Consider the following 25,411-nt stretch of genomic DNA (forward strand, 5'->3'; position numbering starts at 1 on the left):
GTAAGTTATGAGGTTGTTGCCAATTAGTAACATTCAAATACGCTTCGTGAATTCTCTACGCTAAAAATATTGCTTTATTTTTAAAGATAAAAATAAGAGCCCTGAACTTCACTTTTCATTCCACACTTTTTTTTTAACCAGTTCATGTACCTTGGACATTCCTTCTGCTACCTACCACATCTTTTTAATGCAAACGCTCAGCATTTCAAAAGAAATCAGTCCAAAGAACCAGAAAACTGCATTCCCTCAATTTAGTTTCTTTGACCAAAGTGGCTTTTGTTTTAAGCAAGAGGAAAAAAATAATTTCTTTAGGTAGAGCTGTCCTGATTGTAAAAAAGCATTTCATCTCACTCTCTTTTAGTTGCCTTTTTTCTGCTTTTTTGTAAATGTGTGTGGTATTTCTTTAGAATACTCAAGAAAATAAGGAAATCATACAAACTACAATGTTTTTAAATGCTTGTCTGATAGAAATAGGGAACTGAGCTCCCTTATGAACAGATCTTAAAGCTAATAATGTTAAACAAGGACACTTTCTCTGCAAATATGAGTGCCACCATGTTTTCCTTCAAATACTGCTTCTTTAGATGTTTTATTTTACATATTTTTAATATTTATATTGTTGTACAACAGACATTTCAATACCTCCTGGCAAAATAAAGAAAATTACACTAACTTTTTTTTTTTTTTTTTTGTGGTACGCGGTCCTCTCACCGCTGCGGCCTCTCCCGCCGCGGAGCACAGGCTCCGGACGCGCAGGCTCAGCGGCCATGGCTCACGGGCGCCGCCGCTCCGCGGCATGTGGGATCCTCCCAGACCGGGGCACGAACCCGCGTCCCCTGCATCGGCAGGCGGACCCCCAACCACTGCGCCACCAGGGAGGCCCCTACACTAACTTTAACATTAAAAAAAAAGAACCTATCCTTAATTGTGTCTTTGATGGCTTACAGTGGGGAGGAGAGGAGGATTGAAGAATAAACAAAACAAAACAAAACAATTAATGCGATTATATTTGGCTGATAATAGAATTAGCTGTTTCTCTTTAACTATAGTGATAAGAACTGACACTTAAAATTTTGTGATTTCAGTTGTCATGATTTGATAGGATAGAGCATAGATTTTCTAGCTTACTAGATACTCCCCTACTTATTAAAGTGAAGGAAGCCAAAAATATGTCATTAGATTTTTCATTTTGGCTGAGATTTTTCTCTACCATTTAGTTACTATTCTAACCTTGAAATTTTTGGATTTTCCTAAGGACACTTGTAGATATGTGAAAGGGTCGCTCAAAAATAGTAAGTATGTGCTGTAATCATTTTTTAAAATCAGTAACAATTTTTAAAATGTAGAAAATTGCAAAAGCAATCATTCTTAGCCAAGAATGTGGTCCCTTCGTATGGATACATTTTCCTTTCTCTGTTTCAAAGAGAATCCTTTCTTTTCTCCTCATAAGAAAGTGCAAATGCACCACTGTTAGCAGCCAGAAGGAAATGGACAAGGGGGGAGGAAGCAGGAAAAAGTAGATGATTAGAGGAAAACGGTGAAGGGACGTTTCCTAGTTTCAAAGGTGAAGGGATGTTTCCTAGTTTCAAAGGGATGGTTGACGTACTTCATCTGCCTCCCAAACTGGCTTTTTAAAATTTTTATTTATTTATTTTTGAGGGGAGGAGTAGGGGGGAGTTGAGGGATGGTGAAGAGTTTTTACAAAAGAAAGTTTAAAAAAGTTACTATTCTTCTTTGGCTTCTCTTTCCTCCTGTTCAAATAACATTGCCTCTGCTCTTGTACCATTGTGCCCCAAATCAGTTCTACATCCAGCTCACACAAATAATTCTTATCCTTGGTAAATTTATGAGCTAAAAGAAGACTAATACTGACTTTCATCAGCTTCCTTGTCCAGTTTTCTGAAACTTTTGCAGCAAAAGATACTATTATGGAAATTCCAACATTGAGTAATCAGAACTATTTAGGCTTGGTTTTTGCCCATTTGAGGCCTAAGCTATACTATTTTAATTTTTTAATATTCAATATTTGTATTAATTGCATTTTAATTCTTTATAGTCAATACTCAATGTTAAGTGTATTTATAATTATTTGAAATTTATCTTTACTATTAAAAGTAGCATATTTCTCAGCACTAGAAATACCGGAATGGAGGATCTCCTCATGCCTTTCCCCAGGCCATCTGTTTCTGCTCTTACTTATTGATTATTATCTAATTATTTCCATGAAACTTCTTGAGGCTGCATGAAATTTGTCATTTGCCTCTTATTGCTTTGTTACCTTCTTTTTCAAAAAATAAAAACAAATTAAGCAAAGATGGTGCAAAATAGCCGAATAATGAAATTTTTATTGGTTAGTTTGGTGTAAGGTTTTGTTCATTTCTTGTTTTTAATTTCACAGGGTCGTACCAGTATAACGTCCCAGAATCATTGCCGGTGGCTTCCGTTGTGGCCAGAATTAAAGCTGCCGATGCAGATATAGGAGCTAATGCCGAAATGGAATACAAAATTGTGGATGGTGATGGATTCGGGATTTTCAAGATTTCTGTTGACAAAGATTCACAGGAAGGAATCATTACTATACAGAAGGTAATATTTATTTTTGTTTCCTGTGAAGGTAATATCATAGAGATTATTGAGAAAACTTGTCTGCTCTGATGGAAGAACGTGTTAGACACATTGAATGGCTTTATGGGACCATTGTTATTTTAATTTTAGGAAAAAATGCTGTGCATTTATTTTTACGTGTCGGGATTGTAGAGAAAATTGAGTAACGTGTAATTACACTCTATCAGTTCTATTCTCTGAGCAAACCCACAGCTCTTATCTAAGCTCTGTAACAGAAGAGCATACTGGCAAATGTGCCGTTTTAAATGACCTGCTTGGTGAGATGAATATTTTTTTTAATTAATTTTTATTGGAGTATAGTTGCTTTACAATGTTGTGTTAGTTTCTGCTGTACAGCGAAGTGAGTCAGCTATATGTATACATATATCCCCTCTTTTTTGGATTTCCTTCCCATTTAGGTCACCACAGAGCAGAGTTGAGTTCCCTGTGCTATACAATAGGTTCTCATTAGTTATCTATTTTATACATAGAGTGTATATATGTCAATCCCAATCTCAACTCATCCCCCTCCGAATATTCTTCTTTGTTGACTATTTTAGTAATGAAACCCTAAAATCATCCAAAAGCCTTTGTAAGCAACTAGACAAGCACTCCACATACATGAAAATAATATACATAAACTTGGAACTAGAAACTGAAATGTTATAGACTAGCTACATTATCAGCCATTCCTTTTTAATATTTATATTAACTGAAGTATTTGAAAAATTTATATAAACAGAGCATGGAAAGTTGTGAAGCCTATCATAATCCCTTAAAAAATAAGTGCAAAAGAGATTTAAAAAAATCTTTATAATCCAAAATAAAGACTATTTGCCAGATTAGCTCCCAACACTGGTTAGATATGGGGGAAAGTGAGCTGGTAACTCCCTTTGATCTGTATAGATGTGATCCTTGACAAATGTTAAATTAAAAAAAAAAATCAAAAGCAATTATTCCAGAATATAGTCTTATGTTCTCAAATGTTTGAAATACTAAAAATTAAAACATATATGAAAATGCCCACACTCAAGATACTGGGATTTTATGCCAGTGTAACAATCCAGGTGTAAAACTCTGTAATTAACACTCCTCAATAATTAACACATCAATAAAGAAAATTATGTTTTAGTTGTTATAGGAAAACATATGTTCGATTTCAGGCCAATGGGCAAAACATTTCTGCAGTTATTTCCAGTGGACAGCTGCTGTTTTAGCTCAGCTGGTGACAATCTGTCTAAAAAAGTTTTAATAAGTAGGCGAGGCCAACTCTTGGTAAAATGTTTTGTTTTGTTGTCTAAAATAAAAGGAATGCACTAAGGTGCAGTGCTGCTCAAAGATTTCAGAGATTCATCTGAAATCAATCTGCTCATATTCCAGAAGTTTTAAATATATATTGAAATTATTTTATTGAACACATGTATATTTCATATAATGAGACAGCATAAATCATTGAAGAAATATATAAATACAAATATATATGTATTTGATATGAGATATTTGATTCAGTAATAGAAAAAATTGTATACTCAGTTCCTTGATATTATTTCTAGAAGTTTTAGAGAATTGTTTAAAAAAAAGCTATAAGAAAACTGGATAAAATGCATTTAATCTCACAGCATAAAACTCATTAAAAAAACTACAAGGTAAAAATTAATGATAACTTACAATGATATAAAAGTCACATAAATAATTATTACTACTGTTCTAGGTAGTGGTTAATATCTGCTAGGATTTATCTTGAGTAATTTAAAGCCTTCTTACTTAATTCTCAAATCTCATGAAGGTATAATTAAGTACAGTGAACATACGGAATCATTATAGAATGTCCAACAAAAGAAAAATTGGTTAAATAATTTTTGATATTTCCAAATTGTAGACTCTTGTACATCATCAAAATGATGTGGTGACATTGTCTTAGCATATTAACTAATATGGGAAATGATTGTATAAAATATTACATGAAAAAAGCAGTATCCAGGGCTTCCCTGGTGGCGCAGTGGTTGAGAGTCCGCCTGCCGATGCAGGGGACACGGGTTCGTGCCCCGGTCCGGGAGGATCCCACGTGCCGCGGAGCGGCTGGGCCCGTGAGCCATGGCCGCTGAGCCTGCGCGTCCGGAGCCTGTGCTCCGCAACGGGAGAGGCCACAACAGTGAGAGGCCCACATACTGCAAAAAAAAAAAAAAAAAAAAAAAAAAGCAGTATCCAAAATTTTACAGACCCTTTGTTTCAAATTTTCATTTATATAGAATAAAAATTGTAGGAAAATGTTAAAATGATAACAGTAATTGTTTCTGGATCTTCACTGTTTTTCAATATATAATATGCATTTGTTATTATAATTACAATGTTACTAGATTCATAAGAATATTATTCAATGACCAAACCAAAATATATTTCATTAACAGCCTGTTTGATCTACTTTTAGTATTGATGAAAACTCTTGTCCAGATGCAGAAATATGTCACAGAGATGTCAGTCACTAGACTGAAATTTAATGTGTTGTTGAAGCTTTCTCAGGTTGTCCTCTGTCTAATGAATTAAGATTCAAAAACATTCCAAATCCTATAAGCATTTAGATTAATGGATTTAAAAAATTTTGGATACTAGAGATTTCTACCCATGCACAGCCAAGTGAGTGATATTTGTACCTAATAAATGCCCAATAATTGGTAATTAAAAATTTATCAATCTGTCATTATATGGGAAGTTAGCTAAATGTTTCAATAATTTCTTATGCTAAATATGAGATCAAAATTGTGTTATTTTCTGTTTAAATTATTGACAACGAAAAATAAGTTTTATTTTCTCCAGTGGCTTCTAATAGATGAATACTGTCTAATTTTTATTGTTTCTCCTCCTCTGTTTTCTTATATAATGTCAGTGATGGCCTTTGGATAATTAAGCACACTCAGTGTACAGGAAAATCTTGAGAGACAATGATGGTGGAAAATTTTACAATTTTACTGTTGTGGCGTAAATAACCAGTAAAATGTTTAACATTTAATGAAGAGAATCTTGTTCACTTTGAACTCTGTAAAGCATAGAACCAAGTCGGATAATATCTACATAGAAATAAGTGGAAATAACACCTCTTAGTTTTCTTCACGCTGAAAATCTTTAGTGTTAGCAAATGTTGCTTCACACTTTCCTCCTACCCTTTCTCCACACACTCCTGCATAAATAATAGATATCGAGGTAATTACATGGTATACATCAGCCTAATTCTGATTTCCAAAGCTCCCTCTACCCACAGACTCCTTTTTAAAAATTATAGTTTTGCATTTTCTGCTCATATATTCCAATGCCTAACCAACCCAACACAGAGTTCTTACCGATATTGAAATAAACATAAAAAGTGGCTTCTCTAAGAGTTAATTAAAAATAGTGGAAATGATATATTGGGTTGGCCAAAAAGTTTGTTTGGGTTTTTCTGTAACATCTCATGGAAAAACCCAAGTGAACTTTTTGGCCAACCCAATATTTACTTTGCAGTTCAAGCTTTAGTGATCAGTGAATTTTTTTCACTTGAAGAACTTGCTTATGGTATTAGAGGTTAATCTAGTTTTTAGATGAAAAAGTACTGTTACTTTGTAATATTTTAATTTTTGAGAAGTTTTTTATTTATTCAAAAATGCAATTCACATTTTATGTGCAGTGACTACACCTAGCACTGTACCTTAGTATTAGTTTTGTATTAATCCAGGGCTTCTCCTGTTTCAAAACCTCAAATAAGGCTCATATTCCAACTCCTTACATGGACATCTAAGAGCTAGTTTTGGACCCCTAGAATTATTTAGACTTATATTTACCAGATACATATCCCACTATTCCTAGTTTTATTCAAAGATCTAGAGTAGACACTAAGCCACTTTTAATTCCTAGAAGCAACATAAATTTTCTTCTCGGTCTTCAAACGTTCCCTCCTGCAGGACTCACTTATGCTCCGCTCCTGTGCCCACTTACTGTTGCTCTGTTTTTTGTTTTTTTTTTTCCTGTACGCGGGCCTCTTACTGTTGTGGCCTCTCCCGTTGCGGAGCACAGGCTCCGGACGCGCAGGCTCAGCGGCCATGGCTCACGGGCCCGGACGCTCCGCGGCATGTGGGATCTTCCCGGACCGGGGCACGAACCCGTGTTCCCTGCATCGGCAGGCGGACTCTCAACCCCTGCGCCACCAGGGAAGCCCTGTTGCTCATCTTTTAAGACTGGAATATTGCTCCCATTCTTCCTTCTTTAAACCAAATAATTAAACAGGGGAAGTAAAATTGTCTGTACCACAATTTGTTTTTCTTGATCAAGGAAGGGTGTGTGTGCACGCATGTGTTTCCCTTCAATGTTGGGAGCGGTCTAGTAAAAATGTATTACCATGGTTTTTTCATAAATTTAGCTGTGGTCACAAAGATTTGGGCAAATATCTAAGTCTCTGTAGAAGTGTCCGAGAGAGCCCAAGCCCCATTTGCCAGCCTACTGGTTGGTCCCACCTAGTCTCTCAAAGATTTGAACATGACCTGAGAAAGGAGTTGCAAAGTAGATGGATAATGCTATTCTCCAGGTAGACAGGGGAAGGGAGACTTTCTTATGGAGGTAACCCCCTGTGCAGAGCTTTGTCATATGAGATAGCACGTTAAGCTCAGAGAACTAGAAATAGGGCCATTTTACTGGAGCACAGTGTGGGAGGAGGGGATGCTGGCATGAGATGAGGCAATGTAAGTGAATGGGCTCTTTATGCCTCCTTCGCAAGGCCACTGTTACATATATGTACAGTGCTTTGCAAATGAGAGTGGATTACAAATAATCAATATTAAAAGGTATTTTACTTTCAGCTACAATAAAATATGCTATGGAATAGAAAATTATATTTGCTATTTTCTCTTGAACCCTTATTGTTGGGACTGTGATAATTCTAATTCAAAGCATTTCTTTTCAACGCACTGAATTTTAATGATATTTATTTAAACATTTATTTAAAATATTATCACTTTCCTGGCTACAGTCAAGTAGCACACCTTTTTTACTGTTAAGTTTAAAGCCTTAAAGTCTTTTCTGGTTTCTTTTCTTGTCCCTTCTTGATCCATAATAGATCTTGTCTATTTGTTTCGTGTTTTTTCCTACTCTCTTTGGCATTACCCTAAGATTGGTTATCATTGCTTCACTCCAAAACTATTTTCATTGTTCCTGAGCTTTTTAATTTTTAAATCTATCCTTTTTTTAAAGAAATTGCTGTTCAAAACTCAACACTATTTTTATTATTCCAACTAGTTTGAAAAGAAGCTACTTTATACTAAGATTAAGACAGAGTGATACAACAAATTGAAAGGAAGTGGTAAAAATCATCAATGAGGTTATAGATTTAGAAAATTCTAAAAATTTATTGAAAAATTATTAGAATTAAGGAGGGCTTTCAGTAATGAGAACTACAGAAGTAAGTTACAAATCAGTAGCTCCGTTATAGCTCATGAGAACATGTGTATGAGCTCTGGTCTTCAATCCAACCGTACGGCTTCAGCCCACTAGAAGTTGTGTGTGGAATATCCATCCCTCTTGTCCGTTTCCCTAAACCTTCCATCTGAAAGCAGTGTGATCTCACAAAGGCAACCTTTATTCCCAAATCCAAGTGCTTTTCCATCATGAAGCCAACAGTATCTTGATTCTCAATTTCAGAAGAGTGTCTTTGTTTACATTTTTTTTTTTTAACTAAACTCTCTTTGGAGTGTTTTTCTCAGAATGAAGGAAGTCCTTTCTGAAGATTTGCTGATTCCCTCTGTTAAGAACTAACAACTACTTATGACACTCAAGGACAGGATTTTGATTTTCAGTTCTACTTATCAAAATTTCAGTAAATGGGGGTCTATATTCCATTCCAGCTAAAACATTTCCAGAGACCCCTCCGAGTTGAGCAGAGTCTGAGAAAACATATATGAGTCCCATAAATTCAGTATTCTTTTCATGACCAGATAATAGGAGAATCATTTGTGAAATCTAGAATGGATTTCTGAATCTGAGTCACAAGAGCATTCTGATTAAAACTAAGAAGTTCTGAAAGAAGACAAATGAAGCCTTCTTCCATTGTTCTCAGAATATTTTAAAATTTTCACTGAGATAAACTAGAGAATGCTATGGACAGTCCATTAATATGAACCATTTGTTCATAGGTTTTCCAGGCTCTCCTGACTATAGGAAAACCTTTACAACCAGGCACTGCTAAGATGTTGATGAGCTTTTTGTTAAAGACATAAGTATATTTGTTCTGATGATGTGTGTCTCAGAGTATTACTTCACATTTGAATAATAGAGTTCCTATGTCCATTTAGATAGTCATTTCTATTGGAATTAAGTTATTTTGTACCTGTGAACCATGCTTGATAATCAGCTGAACTTATTTTCTCTCTACTCTATAGTATAATAAAACTTTAGTCCGTTGCTTTTTCATAAACAATGCACTGTCATGGTTATAATGAGATTTATTCCAGTTTGAGCAAATTATTATCATATTTTGAAACATCTACATATGCTATACTTGCATAGGGTGAACTTGGGAGCAGGGAGAGAAGAACAGAAAAACAATCTTTTTCTAAAACATATGCTAGAAAAAGAAAAGTACAGAATTGTAAAAAGTTATCTTCAGGTATGCTATTCTTGCTCCAATGTCTTATATAGAAATATAAATTCTGCATATGACCAAATATGCAGAATCCACAAGGCTAAAGATTTGTATAGATGTTACCATAGAATTATTTTTTCAGAATTCAATTATCCTTTCTATACATTAAGAATAGACATGCTGGGTTCCCTGGTGGCGCAGTGGTTGAGAGTCCACCTGCCGATGCAGGGGACACGGGTTCGTGCCCCGGTCCAGGAAGATCCCACATGCCGCGGAGCGGCTGGGCCCATGAGCCATGGCCGCTGAGCCTGCGCATCCGGAGCCTGTGCTCTGCAACGGGAGAGGCCACAATGGTGAGAGGCCCGCGTAACGAAAAAAAAAAAATTCACCAAGCATAAACATAAGTATTATCCCATGTGAGTGAAAACTGTGTCTTTCTTTCTACCTAGAATTCTTTCTGTTTACATTTCCCCATCATAATTTACAATGTAGGAAATTCTATTTTTCCTTTGAGGTATGGCAGTCTTATCTTTAACGTACTTCAGTTTTCAATGTAAGACCTCAGTTGGGATTACCTATGGAATTGTGCTTCTCTAAAATACTACATAGAGTTACAGTACAGTAAAAAATGAGCATTTTTCAAAATGCATTTCCTATGAAGGATAAGTACACACCCATTTTCTAGCACGGGGATGACTTGTACGGTGGCTGATATCATACTGTCAAATAACATATTTAAGCTTCTTCAGGCCCATTCTTGGCTGTGCTATCTTCATAATCTCATTTTCCATACCCTAAAATAAGGTTGAATGGAGTCAAAACCATCAAATAATAGAGCATTGTTGGGGAGGTATTGATAACATGGCCTCCATTCCCTGTGGGAGAGGAAGGGTTAGAATATGCCACATCCTGTCAAACTTCCACTCAGCTGCACAGATTTCTGAGCTCTGGGTTTGCTGTCTTGTTATTGAGACGCGTCCTTTGTCTGCTGCTTGCGGTAATTCCCAGAGTCAAGTTATGTATTTCCGTATTTCATAAATGCTGTTGATGTGTGGTAGAGGAAAATGAAACCAACAACATTTCCAATTTCTTTTTCTTCTTTTCATTACATTTTTTTCTTTCAAAGATGTTGTTTAAGTAATCCTGCCGCTGTGGATGCACATTTCTCAAAATGGAGGAAAGATATGTGTCTCCTTGACTGTGAAAAAGCATACATTTTGGATTTTAGTTTTACATTAATACAATAACTAATTTAGTGAACATCTGAATTTCAGATTATATTTTCCAATTTGTTCCACCCATTGTTACTGTGTATATGTAAGTGGATTCTAACATCATCTTAATCATCATGCACATGGGCGCATGTGTATAGACTGTTCTCTACATATTTCGAGTATAATAAACGAGTATAAATTTACTCGTTTTCGAATAGTCAAGATTAGAGATGAATTTAGGGTCTTAAAAAAATAAGATAGCAACACTCTTTGAAGAAAGTTGATCAAAGAGACTAAGACCCTGTTCCTTAGGAGTATTTTCCATTTTCTTTGATTTGGGCAGTTATCAGAGCAATCTTCTCAGAATATGTGTATGTCAGAGACATATTCCAGTGAGCCCTTCATGGTTTTTTGTTTCATTTTGTTTTGTTTCGCTTAGTACAAGTCACAGATAATGCACAGTTTCCTTATTTCTGTCTTTTTCCATGGTGTGTTGTTTCCTAGATTAGTTTCAATGGGTAGGATTCCAAGAAAGAGATATTTAAGAAGTAGATAAGAGGGGATTTAGCGATTACCTAAGGAAAATTGGGGAGAGAATTTAAGGATAAAACTAATGATTCTTGTATGAGTAGCTAGATGAAAAATGTGCTGTTCCTTTAGAATGGGAGTGTGGAGGTGATTAAAATGATTTGGAATATATTTGCATTACCTGTGATATCTAGGTAACTATTTCTAGAAGGTCATGAATGAGGGTTTATAGCCTAGAGGAGAGATCTAGAGTACAAACTTAGGTTTGGGGGTCATAGCGTATGCATGGCAATTAAACTGAAAGGGACGACTGAGAACATCATAGAGCATGCATATAAAAGGAGGGAAAGAATGCTTTAGACATTACTTGGTGAAACTGACAAATTTAAGTTAGGGCAGAGAAAGATTCAGAAAAGGCAATTTATTGCGTTCTTCCAGGATTAAGATATTTTAAGAGAATTTAAAAATAACTGATCAACAAAGCAAATAAAAAATTCATATTTAGATCAATAAAAAGAATTGCATATATTGTCAGTAGAGGGAGGGGATCGATGGATCCTGGAATCTATGTTATATAATAAAGACAGGACATGACCAATAAGGGAATGATAAGAGTCAAAGGCCTGGAGTTCAAGGAAATTTCCACGTCTAGATCTGATCTCTCTGCCACTAGTTCATTTGGTCATTTCAAGTCTGTTTTGGTTCATTTTCCCTGGATATGCAGCCATCACATGTCAGAAAGTGAAGTCACCCACTTTTATTCTCTTCCTCTTTGTGATTGTATCAGCTGCTACCTAACAAGTCATCCCAAAGCTGGTGCTTTAAAACGTTATTTCTTTAGGTCATGATTTCATGGGTCAGCAGTTTGGTGGGGCCTCTGCAGGGTGGTCTTACGAGGGCTCACACATGGGTCAGAGGTCAGCTACTCGTGAGCTTGGTGGATCTGCCTCTGTAGAGGTGGCTGTCTGTCTGCTGGAATGACAAGAGAGGCTGGAAGTGTGCCTTCCAGCAGCCGGCAGCTAACCTGGCTTTGTTCCATGAATGATAAGAACAAAAGCTCCGTGGTCTCCTGAAGCTGATTTCTGGAACCGACACAACATCACTTCCACCACATTATATTGATCGGAGCAAGACCAGGTGACCCAGATTCAAGGAGTGATGGGGGGGGAAATACATGAAGAGAGAGGAGCTATAAAATATTGTGGATACTGTGAAAGAAGAAAAAAGATTTTGGGTCCCAGCTCTGCTCCAGAGAAACTAAAAAACCTTCAGGTTACATTTACATGAAGTGGCAAAGGTAAGGGTGAATCTCAGATCAGCTGACTTCACTTGAATCTCCTCTCCACTGTCAGCATTACTCACAGAGTAACCGTGTGGATCAAGATTAATTAATAGTTGCCGCTATTTTATAAAGGTCCCCAGGAAAACATATACTAAACTGTCTTTGGGTCATAATCTGGATTCAGCTTCCCTGAAAATGATCGAGACCCTTTCATGGAAGTTCCTGGTCCAGTTAGTAGTGCATGCTGGGAAATATGGACCTCAGCACAGTAAGGGAATCAATCTGAGCTGTACTGTGAACCAGGTTTTTGATGCTAGGCAGGAATATAGTCATTTGCAAGGCTTGTTTTCTACCTTCTGCTTATAGAATCCAAACAGCCTACCTAAATTCACTCTTAGAACTATAACCTGCGCAGGGTAAGGACTATATAAATGTGCATTGTTCATGGGAAATACGTTTAGCCGTCTATGGTACTGCCTCTTTGTAGACAAGTGCAATTATCAATTTGAAATGTGTGTGCATTTAGTTGGTGGTCATAGAATTTTTTTAAAAAATTGTTACAAAATGGAGATGTGTTAGGAGACCTGCTTGAATTGCTTTTTAAAAAATATTCAGTGATCTTTATATGTAGGTTAAAATGTTAACGTAAGTACTCTTGGAGGTCAGAGGGCACTCGTGGAGCTAGATAATGGAAATAATATTTCCTGATATTAGTATCCTTATTTTATTCCTAATAGCTTTAGATAATTTAGTGTCTTAGACTTAAACATTTCTGCAGTTACTCATAAACCGGACCCTTTCCCAGGGTCCCAGTTTACCTGTAGAGCACCAGATACTTTTATGTAGTGGAAGTGATCTTTGCAAAATGTGAATGTTTGTATCAAGCACCTGAGAAGCAGCTGTGTTAAACTATGGGTTTTTTTGAAAGTTAAAATAATGACTCATAAAAATGTACAATGGACATGGAGACGCCCAGTAAGTTTTTACTGCTTATTCTAAATTTGCTTTTACTCATTTTGCTATTTTTTAAATAATTTATTCTTAGATTTTTTTTTCTTTTTTCTTTCTTCATTCAGCAGTCAGTCAATCTCTGTCCTATCTAAGACAGTTGTTACGTACTTGTAACAACTGGTAACCTACCTACCTACCTGTGTAAGATTATACATTTGGCTTCTCTCATAGATCTCAAAGCCTAGCACAGTGAGACAGACATGAAAGGGTCAGTCCCTTGTAGAGGACACCCACAGAGCTGGCGAAACTTCCGGAGGTCTTCTCCCCCTTCACACCTGAGCCTCTCTGAGGGCATCAATGTGGACCATTCTATACATAATTATTACATATATATATATATAACAATTATGTGTGTGTGTATGTATATATATAACAATTTAGAACACATCTTTCTTTTCCCTTCTTCCCTATAAAAAAATAACCTGTTGCCCAAATCTGGATATAGGTTTTGTGATTCACACAAATTTCAAGACAGGTAAAAGCTGCACGCTGCTGATAAAATCACTTGTAGCTGTGAAAGCAAAAGTGTCACTGGACGGAGTTAAACAAGTAAGACAGACCTCAAGGATGTTGCAGTTAGGAGAGAGAGATGAGAATTCAGTGTAAGCTCAACGCAGGTGAAACAAAGGCCTGGAGAATTTTTTAAGAGCTGGAGAGTGTGTGTGTGTGTGTGTGTGTGTGTGTGTGTGTGTGTGTGTGTGTGTGTGTGTGTGTGTGTGTGTGTGTGTGTGTAATGGGGGCAGAGGTGTAGGTGACACTGTGTTTGCTTTACCCAAAGGAAAAGTAAATTTTCTTGTATTTTCATGATAGCAGGTAGTTTTGTAACTTGGAGCAAGACTCTTGCTGAAGATTGGTTCTAAGAAAAGGTAGGTCAGGGGCCTAGAGTCAGGAAGAAGCCTGTCCACATTTAGTCAAGCTGACAGAGATAATAAGGCCTTCTTGGGCATAACCCAGGAACAGGGGGAAATAAAGGCAGTAGTGCAGTTGTGCATAATAATGGCGTTTTTTGCTTTTGGAAAGTACTTAGGGAACAACTTTAGAATTCTTATTGTATATAAATGTACAAAATTGTTCTTTGCTGAGATACCTTGTCCAAGGTTGTAGATTACGTCTAAGGTTCTGGGTATTAGATTTATTTGGAATAAATTAATCATAAAGGGAAAGTTATGATTGTGGGTTCTTTTCCATTGGTACAGTTACATTTAAGCCCATTTACCTAGGAAAAATGATTTATATTGATTTGATCAAGTAGGGAGGATATTGAAAGCAACAGAGTATATGCTTTGATCCCAAAGACAGAGAAAGAAATGCTTTTAAAGATGATGAATGGTCTCAGTTCTTTTGTACAAAATCAGTATTAAACATAAGACACTATATACATAGTCTCAACGTGTACACACACACACACACACACACACACACACACACACACACACACACACACACACACACACACACACACACACACACACACACACACACACACAATGGTACCATGCTGTGGTTACAGGAACAGAAGGAAAAGGAAGAATTTCCTGAATGATGTAACTTGGATCAGTCCCTGAAACATCAACAACAGCATTGGCCCAAAGTACAAGATCTAAAGGAGGTCACTGAGCTTAACGAGAGCGTGTTTGGCTATAGACCAGAAGGCGAGCTATATGCAGAAAGAAAAATGCAGTGTAATGATTTTATTAAATGAATTCAAGATGATATTTTAACTTAGGTTTTTACTATTGAGGAAGTTAAAAATGGCAGGGGAGAACTGATGAGTCTCCACTGTTTATGATAGTTAATTGTTTTGAATGTAACAGATGACTATTATAAACTGACTTTGCCAAAGATATAGGCCGAGGTGTCATGGGGGAAACAGAAGAGAAAGACATAATCTTTACTTTCCATTTGATTTGCTCATAATCTAGCCGGAAATCATGGCGCTAATAATAGTATAGTAGTAACAGCAAATGCTTATACAGTAATTACTCTGTGTCCATGACTGTTCCAGCTGCTTTAAATTTATAAATAATTTACAGCAACCCTACTTACTTGGTGAGGCAGGCAGATACCTAGATGTGATAATGCCATACACCATGAGTCCCTAATTGCTCTTAGAGTTTGAACAATGCCTGCTTGTTCTAGCAGAAACGGCATGGCTGGTGGACAGATGTGGCTTGGAATTCACGTAGTGTGTCTGCCCCTAAGTACACATAAAATTTTGGGCTTTCACTGGAGCTCTTTGCTATTTAGTTTCAATAATACCAACCTTCTTCTGTCTTTAAAAATGCACATTAAAGATGTGTGTAAAACTTTTTTTTTGGAGTTAGCTCTCTATAGATATAAAGAAGTTTTAGTTTTAGGTGAGGGGATTATGAGATCACTCATAAAGAAGAAAATAGCTGGTCTCCAAAAGATTTCAGTAAGAAAAATGGCAGACAAAGTTATATGAGAAGGAGGGAGCAGCAGGTGATGCAAACTAGAAGGGACAAAGTATGCTGTTTATAGTGAATAGTTCATTTTAATTGTAGTAAAAAGAAAAGGTGGGAGGAAGAGGGGTGAACCTCTGATCTGGAAAGAGAAGCATATTATTTGGGGCTCCTTAGACCACGGATTGGCAAACAACTGCCTGCCTGTCTCCGGACAGCTCAAGAGCTAAGGATGGTTTTACATTTTTAAGTGACTGAAAAAAATTTTAAAAAAGGATACGTGAAAGTTAGATAGAATTCAGCAGACTTCCGTGTCTGTAAACGAAGTGTTACTGGCACACAGCCAAGCTAGTCCATTTACCTGTGGCCGAGGACATGGTGCCTGCACCCTAAATATTTACTATCTGGTCTTTACAGGAAAATTTTGCTGACCCCTGTCTTAGTTATAATGCTTACTGTTTCAGTCCTAAAGTTCAGCATCCTTTGATGGCAATACATTTCAACAAGAGTATGTCCAACAAGCTGCTTTCTCTTTCAGCATCTCTGACATAGATGTCACTTGACAGATGAAAAAGCAACTTCTCTGTGGCATCCCTAGTTGGGGTCAAAGTGACAATAATTGGTTTCAGGTTCTTTAATAATCCTACATATTTATTTTCTTGTGAGCTGCAGCTTGAACTGTGTTTTGGTCAAATTTCCAAATATATCTAGTCTCCCATGCTACGTAGTTTCAAGTATTGAATAGAATCTGTTTAGACATTACCTTTCTCTCCTTCCCTTTCCTTCTTCTTTGTCTTTCCCCAGTTATTATTTTAACTTCTTTCGCCGAGTATAACCTTGCTCATTAAATCTAATAGTTACGGAACGGATTGCTTTTGTAGAAATGAATAAGAAAGAGAAACAGGAATTAACATTTTATGGCAAAAGCCTTTTCTTCAATTTGCTTAACAGTCCTATCCGTCACACCACACCCTTCTTTGCAAACTAGTCTGGCTGATTCCGGTTTGCTCTGAAAATCATTTTGTGTGGCACTTCCTTCCGTCTGGAACCTTGATTCCTAGGCTTTCATATGAATTCTTTCATTGCTCGATTTTCAGAATAGCTTTTAGGCAACCAATCATCACGCGTGATCCTGTGTTTCTTTATGACTTGGCAGCATCCAGATGTCTTTACTGCATGTTGTTGCCTTTTAGACACATTAAAAAAAAAAAAAGTTGCCATAAAATAATTGCATTCATTTGTGCAGTAAATGTAAATTATTCTTTCATAAGTCAGTCAAACTTTTACTTGAATACAGAAGGACTAGCTGTCCCTTTGGTAAACCGGAATGAATATCTTAAAAGTTGTGGTTTTGGACTTCCCTGGCAGCACAGTGGTTGAGAATCAGCCTGCCAATGCAGGGGACACGGGTTTGATCCCTGGCCTGGGAAGATCCCCCATGCCACGGAGCAACTAAACCCATGCACCACAACTACTGAGCCTGCGCTCCAGAGCCCGCGAGCCACAACTACTGAGCCTGCGTGCCACAACTACCAAAGCGCATGCGCCTAGAGCCCGTGCTCTGCAACAAGAGAAGCCACTGCGATGAGAAGCCTGCGCACTGCACCAAAGAGTAGCCCCCGCTCACCGCAACTAGAGAAAAGCCCGCGCGCAGCAACGAAGACCCAACACAGCCAAAAATAAATTAATTAAATTTAAAAAAAAAGTTGTGGTTTTGAGTCAATTGAAAAGGAGATGGTAAACAGGGTGTTTTTTTTTTTTACATAGTCTATCTTACATAGACACATAATATATAAAAGTAATATTTCTCTCCTAATTTATCAGTTTTATAAATATTATAAGAACAAACTGAGGGGATTCCCTGGAGGTCCAGTGGTTAGGACTCCACACTTCCACTGCCGAGGGCGCGGGTTCAATCCCTGGTTGGGGAACTAAGATCCTGCAAGGTGCATGGCGTGGCCAAAAAATAAAAATAAAAAAGACTACAAGCTGAATAGGTTCATATTCATGCTATGTGTGAGTATGTTTAGAGTGTCTTAAGTAAATGCATTTAGGTAAATACGAATGCTTTGTTTTATTTTTAGCAGAACCCAAATTAAATATTGGATTACATGTGTAGGCCCCAGAAAATTATAACGAAGAGGTCAAGTTTCTTAGAAGAGGATTTGCAGCACAATTACTTGAAGAGCCTTTTCAAAATACATATGCTTGTGACTCATCCTGGGTCTGCTGAATCAAAATCTTCTTGGAAGGAGCCAGGAATGTGTTGGAAAGTTCCCCTGAGTGGTTCTGATTCTTACCTTTGGTTGAAGACCATTGGGGTAGAAATATTTTTAGATAATAGACCAAAAAAGGTAGCCTCATAAAAATATCACTGAATTTATTAATAAGGTGCTGTTTATGGCGCTGTGTAGCACGTGCCCCAGGATTTTCATGTGAGACCTCAGATAAGAATTAAAACTTGGTTTTCCCACAGTAATTATATGAAGTTGTTTATAGTCAAGAAAAACAATATACCTGGTTCTTTCTTCCTCTACCTCCCACTTCAGCCATCTGGATTCTCTGGGGCAAAGGTGCAGTTCCGTTTTGAGGCTCTTGAGGCCTGGATAGCTACATTCTAGCTTTTCCTAATTCATTAAGAATTTATTGAGTTCTTTCAATGTACCAAATGCAGAACAGGCAATTCTGGGAATGCTAGTACTGAACAAAACAGTTTGGAGCTTACAATCTACTAGATGAGACAGCTGTTAAGCAGATAAACATTTGAGTAAAGTGCTCTCTGGCCTAGATATTGTGAGCCTGTTTTGAGTATGTGTTTATATATTTTTCATGTATAAAAAAGAGATGAGCCATGGAATCTCTTCATGTCCTATTTATGTGGAAACACACATAACACACATATAGTATATATTTTTATATTTTATATATATGTGTTATTATATTTTATATAAGTGGTATGTACATTTTGTCACATATATAGCATATATAGCACACATACGCCCATACACATGATGGATAAATTTACATTACAGTTCTCAGCAGTACATTTTAGCCCATTTTTCTTAATGCTTTTTTATTAAATAACACATAAAAATGACATGTAAATTATGCTTTATATGTGCTAGTATTTCTACTGGTTTCTTTCTGAAGTTTTTGTTTTTATATCACTAAATGTAACAAATATTTTGGGACAGTTTTTTAGTGGTGAGATTGAGATTGAAAGTCACAACAAGCTGGGACTCTCTGTACCCCTTGAAGAAAGAGAAGCATGTGATTGTCACAGACAAATTCTACCTGTTGGGCATAGAATTCTGTTTTTCACAGATGGTGCCTCATTAGTACAACATTTAATTGCCCTTACAATTTTTTAAGCTACCTTATGGTTTGACTTGGGTCACTGTTTTTGAGAAAAGTGTTAGCATGTTAATCCTGTTGAAAAGTTGCAGGATGGTGATTCTAGAATATAACTGTCAACCCTGTAATACAAATAGAGGCAGAGAGAGAGAGAGAGAGACAGTGTATACTGATGGCGGAATACTGAAGAGAGAAAACAGTGGGTGCTTCATCAAGAAGAATCAGCTATGTGTTCAGGCTGTATAACCTCGATATGCCACCTCTTCTGCTACAGCTGCATTTGGAACACTTGAAAGTTAAGGATTGTAAAGGGGTCCCCCAAATCAATGAAAATGACCTTGTAAATGAGAAATTCAACGGAAAGTTATATTTTTCTTCCTTTTTAATGTGCACCCCTGGATACTGCAGTTAAATTACATGCTTCAAGAATACTACCTTGAGGTCCTCTCGGAAAAGATTTTAAAATCATAGCAGTTGTCATTCAAATAATGTTCTAAAGACCTGCATTTGCCCATGCAGTGTACCGCGGCAGAGTGGATTAAGTTAGCTCAAATGGACTTACCACATTGTCTATGAGCCAGAAAGCAGCAAGGATTCTGATTGGCACTATTATTTGTTACTTTGGAATGCTGACGGTGCATTTTCCTGGCTGAGTCCATACTATGCTTATTGACGTGCATGAATGAAAAGGCTCTGCTTTGCCTTAATTTAATTTTCCTAACAACTTTCTTTATAGGACTTGGATTTTGAAGCCAAAACAAGTTACACGCTACGGATAGAAGCTGCAAACAGAGACGCCGACCCTCGCTTTCTAAGCTTGGGACCGTTCAGCGACACGACGACCGTGAAGATAATTGTGGAAGACGTGGATGAGCCCCCTGTATTTTCGTCACCCCTGTACCCCATGGAGGTGTCGGAAGCTACCCAAGTTGGGAATATCATTGGGACCGTAGCAGCTCACGACCCAGATTCTTCCAACAGCCCTGTGAGGTAAGAGCTCATTGCTCTCCTCTTCTGTAATTTCACGACAATGTGCCTTTATTCACAACTCATGTCTCTACGTTATGATGCTTTGGGGTCATAGCTAACAAAAACCAGTTTTGTATACGTATTGAGCCATAGCTGCAGAAGTGAAACAACATCAGAACAATGCAGCATTTTAGTAATTCGAAAATGTGTCACCTGATTATCCAAGGCCATTATTGTGTGGCAGTATCTTTAGGCACCATTGTCATCCACAAGCAGAGCTGATGTGCCTTTTCAGCCAGTTATCCTGAGCTCTTTCAACACAAACTGTGTTCAGAGAGAAAGTGATGCATGTCCTTGTTGTAGGATAAATGCAGATGTTAGAAAACTAATTTTATAAACAATTTAAATTAGAGGTTAATTTTTCAACAACCCCTTTTGTATATTGGTCTATATGGATCGTATATGTTTGTTAGTTTATTAATTCCACTTATAAAAAATAAAATAATACCATATCTCTATATAAGGACTATTTTAAAATGTCCTTTCAGTAGTCCTGTAGAGAGAGAGTAGACACATTGTTATAACCAACTCTGTAGTACTAACAGAATGATGATATGTAGGCGTTTCAAAATATCACACCATTCCAGTTCACACTTTTTACTATAGTTTTACAATCTGAGAGCTACGTGCATGTTTTTGTATATGCATGTATTTGTGTGTGTGCATATGATAAAGCACGTCTTTTTTTTTTTTTTTTTGCGGTACGCGGGCCTCTCACTGTTGTGGCCTCTCTCCCGTTGCGGAGCACAGGCTCCAGACGCGCAGGCTCAGTGGCCATGGCTCACGGGCCCAGCCGCTCCGCGGCATGTGGGATCTTCCCGGACCGGGGCACGAACCCGTGTCCCCTGCATCGGCAGGCGGACTCTCAACCACTGTGCCACCAGGGAAGCCCATAAAGCACGTCTTTTTAAGTAAATATTTAATAATATTTAAATAAGTATATAGAACATACCAGAAATTACATTGTATTTCATGTCTTAATTTGGGTTCGTAAGTAATATTTTTCAGTGTCATGGTTTGGATTTTGATTACAAAAGCTAACAACAGATTTAACTTTTAGATTTAACTGATATTTAATGATGCTAAGTGCTTTAGAGCTAACTTCTGAACTAAGTCTGGGCATTGCTTACAGAGTATCAAGAAAAATATCTATACATTAGATAATGACTTTTAGTTAAGAGCTCATATTCATTTTTCCTCCTAAAATAATAAGCTGATTTAGGCTTATTACTTATATAAATAAATTATTACACACATTTAATAATATAAAATATCATTTTATTATTTACATGTAAATAATAATCATATATATGTGTGTGTATATGTAATTAGTACTCTCCTTTCCTTCTCTTTTGTTTGACAGTAATATCATAGCCTAGCAAAGAATTGGTATAAACCAATTTTTATTCCATAAATGAAGTCATACTCATTGCTTCTCTGTCTTTACAAGAAATTCAGGCTATATGGAGGCTATCTTACTCTTAATGCAGTGGTCATAAACCATTTCTAAGAATGTAGCCTTCTGTGCACTAAAATATCTGTGGGTCACAGATGTACTCAGATGGAGTAAGCCTTCGCCTCCTCCCTGTAATAGCCCAGGCTTCATTGTCAAACAGCTCCCTGACTTAAGCTCAGCTCCATCTACCGAGTCCTACTGATGTGCACAAATCTGAATTTGGGTTTTGTTATCGCATTGCAACTCTAGTGACATACTTGTCTCCTTCCCCCCAAGGACAGCCAACCACAGTACAATCGTAGTCATACATCAGCTACTCAGGGTAGTCTGACTTCTGCTTAAATCACTTGATTTACTGGGGAGAAAGAGAGAATGCCTTCATGAAATTGAGGATCTGGGAAAATAAAGAGACACACTAATATGTATCACAATTCAGTACGTCAGTGAGTGAAAGGATTTAAGAAAATTTTGATTTATGGTATTGATATTTTAATCTTATTTAAAAATATTTTCTTTACCCATTTCCTGTGTATTATCCTGTTAAAGCCTTTCAGTGTAAATATCTCACTTTTAATAATATTTTATTTGGAATAAATGCAATGTTATATAATAACTTGGGGAAGGAGAAGGGAGAGTAGGACCAAGTGGGTAGTGACTTGAGTTAGAGGTGAAGTGAGTTCTGTGTCTGCTCCCTGAAGCACAGAGATAGAAAGGGCCAAAGGCTGCATTCTGCTGACCTTGGAGGTGAAGATCTCTGTGACTTCCGTCCATGAAAGAGCAGCTGGCCAACGCTGTATTTTTACCTCATTTTTATTTTCTTAAAACTAATCAAGGTGACCTTGAAAGTTCAGGTTAGTACCTCTTACATCCTTTTCTAATCTCTAAGTTGCACAAATAGGGAGAGATTTTGTTCAGACTGAAGTGAAATGTTGTGTGTGTGTGAATATTTCTTTTGCTTTTGTAAAACGAATTTCTTGACTTAGGCTTCATGCTTGTATTCTTGCAACATTTCTTTGCCTTGCACTATTTTTCATAAGGTCAGAACAATCACTCATAGCTTATTTGTTTCTGAATTTGTCTCTCACATATTTCTCTTTTCCTATCCATTTATGATCTCTTATAAGAGGCCAGCCTCCTCGTTGTGTAGTTTGGTGAGCTGATGGGCACTCCTAGCAGTGACATTCTCTAGAAGACTTGTTCTCTTCCCAGCACTGCTGTTTTCTGAGTATCCTAGGGGATGTCACTTAGCCTCCTAAGTTTCCATATAACCCAGTAAAAAGGAAAAGCAACACTTAATCCCTGCTTTGTCCCGAGGTTTTTGAAGATGAAGTGAGAAAGGGAAAATAACTGATGCTTTTAAACTGTCAGTCATGACTAAACTGTTAGGATGTACTATCATTGTACATCTCTATTATTATAGTTTATTGTTTTCATGGCATTTTTATTTCAAGGTCAATAAAGTCAATGAAGAGAGACATATTTTACAAGCAACTGTATTGGCAATCTGTATTGAACGTTGGTTTGTATTCACATATTTTCCAATATGTAGAAAATATTACACAGTCGTTTAATGGACATAAACATGTATTTGCATTGGGCACTCAAGTAACTATCAAGATGTAAGCCCTCTTAACAGAGGCCAGTGGAGGAGCAGATCACACGGTCTGCCGAGGTCCTAGAAAAGTGAATCTCCAGGCCGAGACGGAAGCTGAAGACTCTTACAGTTGTGAGCTTTGCGTTTCTGCACCTTTAGGAATATCGTAGTTCTGAGAGGAATGGAAAAGCAGTATTTGTTTAAAATTAGGCCAATAGTATTTGAATTGTAAAAGAGTACGGGAGGGTGGATAATTAGTGTTTGAATTCACTGACATTCTTTGTAGTGTAATACTGAAATCTAGCATATGCCATTTACATTTGGAATATTTTCTGATATATGGGGCAAGAGATTAGAATTCTAGAAAGAAATACACGTACTTGCCTCCAGCAAGGTAAATTGAGATCTTCTTCCCACATGACCCACGCCTTGCCTAGTTTTTTTTTTTTTTAAACCTATTCCATTAATGTACCAACCCAAAGCTCTTTGCATCTGCCCTTTCCTTAAAAGAAGATGAGGGCATCTACATTACTGTTGGAACCTTGCCGTTTGGTTCCATTTGACTGTTTAGAAGTATAGTAAAAGTAGATTGAAAGATTAAATGAACCCGGAGCCCAGCGGCTGGCCAGAATATGACACCTTTGTGAACTGGTATGTCTTGTTAAGCTTGCCCGCTATCCGGAGGGCTTACCTGGCCCAGCATTTCATGTACACTTTGCCGTCCTCTTTCCTGATATGAAAATTAGAAGCCAAAGCTGGAAATTGGGTAATACTTGAGATTACGTAGAAAAAAAAAGAGAGTTTTTTGAAAGCAAAAGTGGGTAATTGAGGGCTGGCATGTTTCTGGCTTTGTATTTTTTATGCAGTTGCCTACCATTTCATGTAAATTTTGGCCCCAACTACCTAATATCAGGCTCTATCTATTGAACTTGGAAGGACAGATTGTGTTCTGCTGATTCTCATCATTTTTCTGAAGAGTAAAAGCTTTGCTTCTGTGTTTCTCATCAGTAAGATGGTAAAAACTGTAAGCACAGCCTAGTGTTCAGAGAACTATTACTTCTTCACGTCAGCATCCGTAGACTGATCAGTGAATCAGCATACATTGATTAAGAACCTGCTTTGTGCACGACACTGGGAAAATACAGGAAAAACAAAGATGAATAAAACATTTCCCCTCACCTCAAGGAACTTACAATCTGGCTGAAGAAATAAGATTCCATAAGAGTTAAACAATACAAGGGGAAAAAGTGGCAGCTCTGTCAGAGGGTAAATTGTGAGATAAATACTAATCACTCCAAGGTCATTGGACATGAGACTTCATTTGAAGGAATGTATGCATGAGCTGGACTTTGAGGGATGGCAGGATTTGGACAAGCCAGACATAAGGTCTGTTTATGTTTTATGTAGTTATATCCTAAGAGTCTAGTGCTGTATTATGAAACCAGCACATTTATTTCTGTAGGCAGCACAGCGAGCCCAAAGTCCCTGTGCTTAAAACAGCCAATGAATTGAAACATATTACTACAAATAAGATCAGATTTGAAGAAGGGTGATTGAGAAGTAATGGGGATCATTTTCAGCATTTCTAACAATCCAAATACAGAGCTAGCGTTGTATTTATGTTCAAGGATACAAGGATGATAATAATATTCACCTGCAGGCTCTTCTGGCATTCCTGGTATGGTATGTCCTCAGAAAAAAGGGGATAAAATAATATCGGATATTACATTATGTAGTGTGACTAGTCTGAGCACATGTGGGGTGTTTGAATAATTCAGTGTGTACTTTAAGTGGCTTGTATACATGCATGTATTTGTACATATTATTTTAATCTAAATTCTGTGAATATCTCACAGAATTAAAGGGAAGGTTGCACAGCCAGTCTGCAGAAAAGAGAGGAGGAAGGTTTCTCTATAAATACGAGCAGCCAGGAGTGAGCTGACAGTGTCTTCTGAACGTGGCAGTGGATGCACCACTGGCCCCTTTTTTCCTCATGGCTCTGTTTAAGGTTCACATTTCTTGGAAAGTTTTTTTAGTCCTGTCTTAGGACACGTGTCCATCTCTTACCCAGGAAGTTCTGGGCATTTTCATGGTGAGTCCCATCAAGATTGCATGAGATTGGGAAGATTGAAATCCACAAGGGAAAATTGAGTTGCCATTATCAGAAGAAGGGGGTGAGGCTGCAGACAGTGGTACCACTAAATACTGAACTCAACAGCTGGTTTTGAAGTAATTTATTTCTCATTAAAGCCCTATCGGGCAAGCGTTAACATTCCGCTGTTATAAATAAACATGACTCTAGTTAGAAAATGTGG

The 25,411-nt window shown here is 37.2% G+C and overlaps 1 protein-coding gene across 1 annotated transcript in view; it reads left to right on the forward strand.

Moving 5' to 3' along the window:
- The window catches only part of CDH7 (cadherin 7), a gene marked incomplete at both ends in the record, with an annotated part of 110,647 nt that overhangs the window by 55,139 nt on the left and 30,097 nt on the right, over positions 1-25,411 (forward strand). Inside the window, 2 exons of the mRNA XM_082668061.1 lie at positions 2,399-2,586; positions 19,754-20,007. Of these exons, the coding sequence (XP_082524187.1) occupies positions 2,399-2,586; positions 19,754-20,007 (442 nt within the window). The remainder of the gene's footprint in view (positions 1-2,398; positions 2,587-19,753; positions 20,008-25,411) is intronic.

This window comes from Grampus griseus (genome assembly GCF_964374135.1).
Source record: "Grampus griseus genome assembly, chromosome: 12".
Classification (NCBI taxonomy): Eukaryota; Metazoa; Chordata; class Mammalia; order Artiodactyla; family Delphinidae; genus Grampus; species Grampus griseus.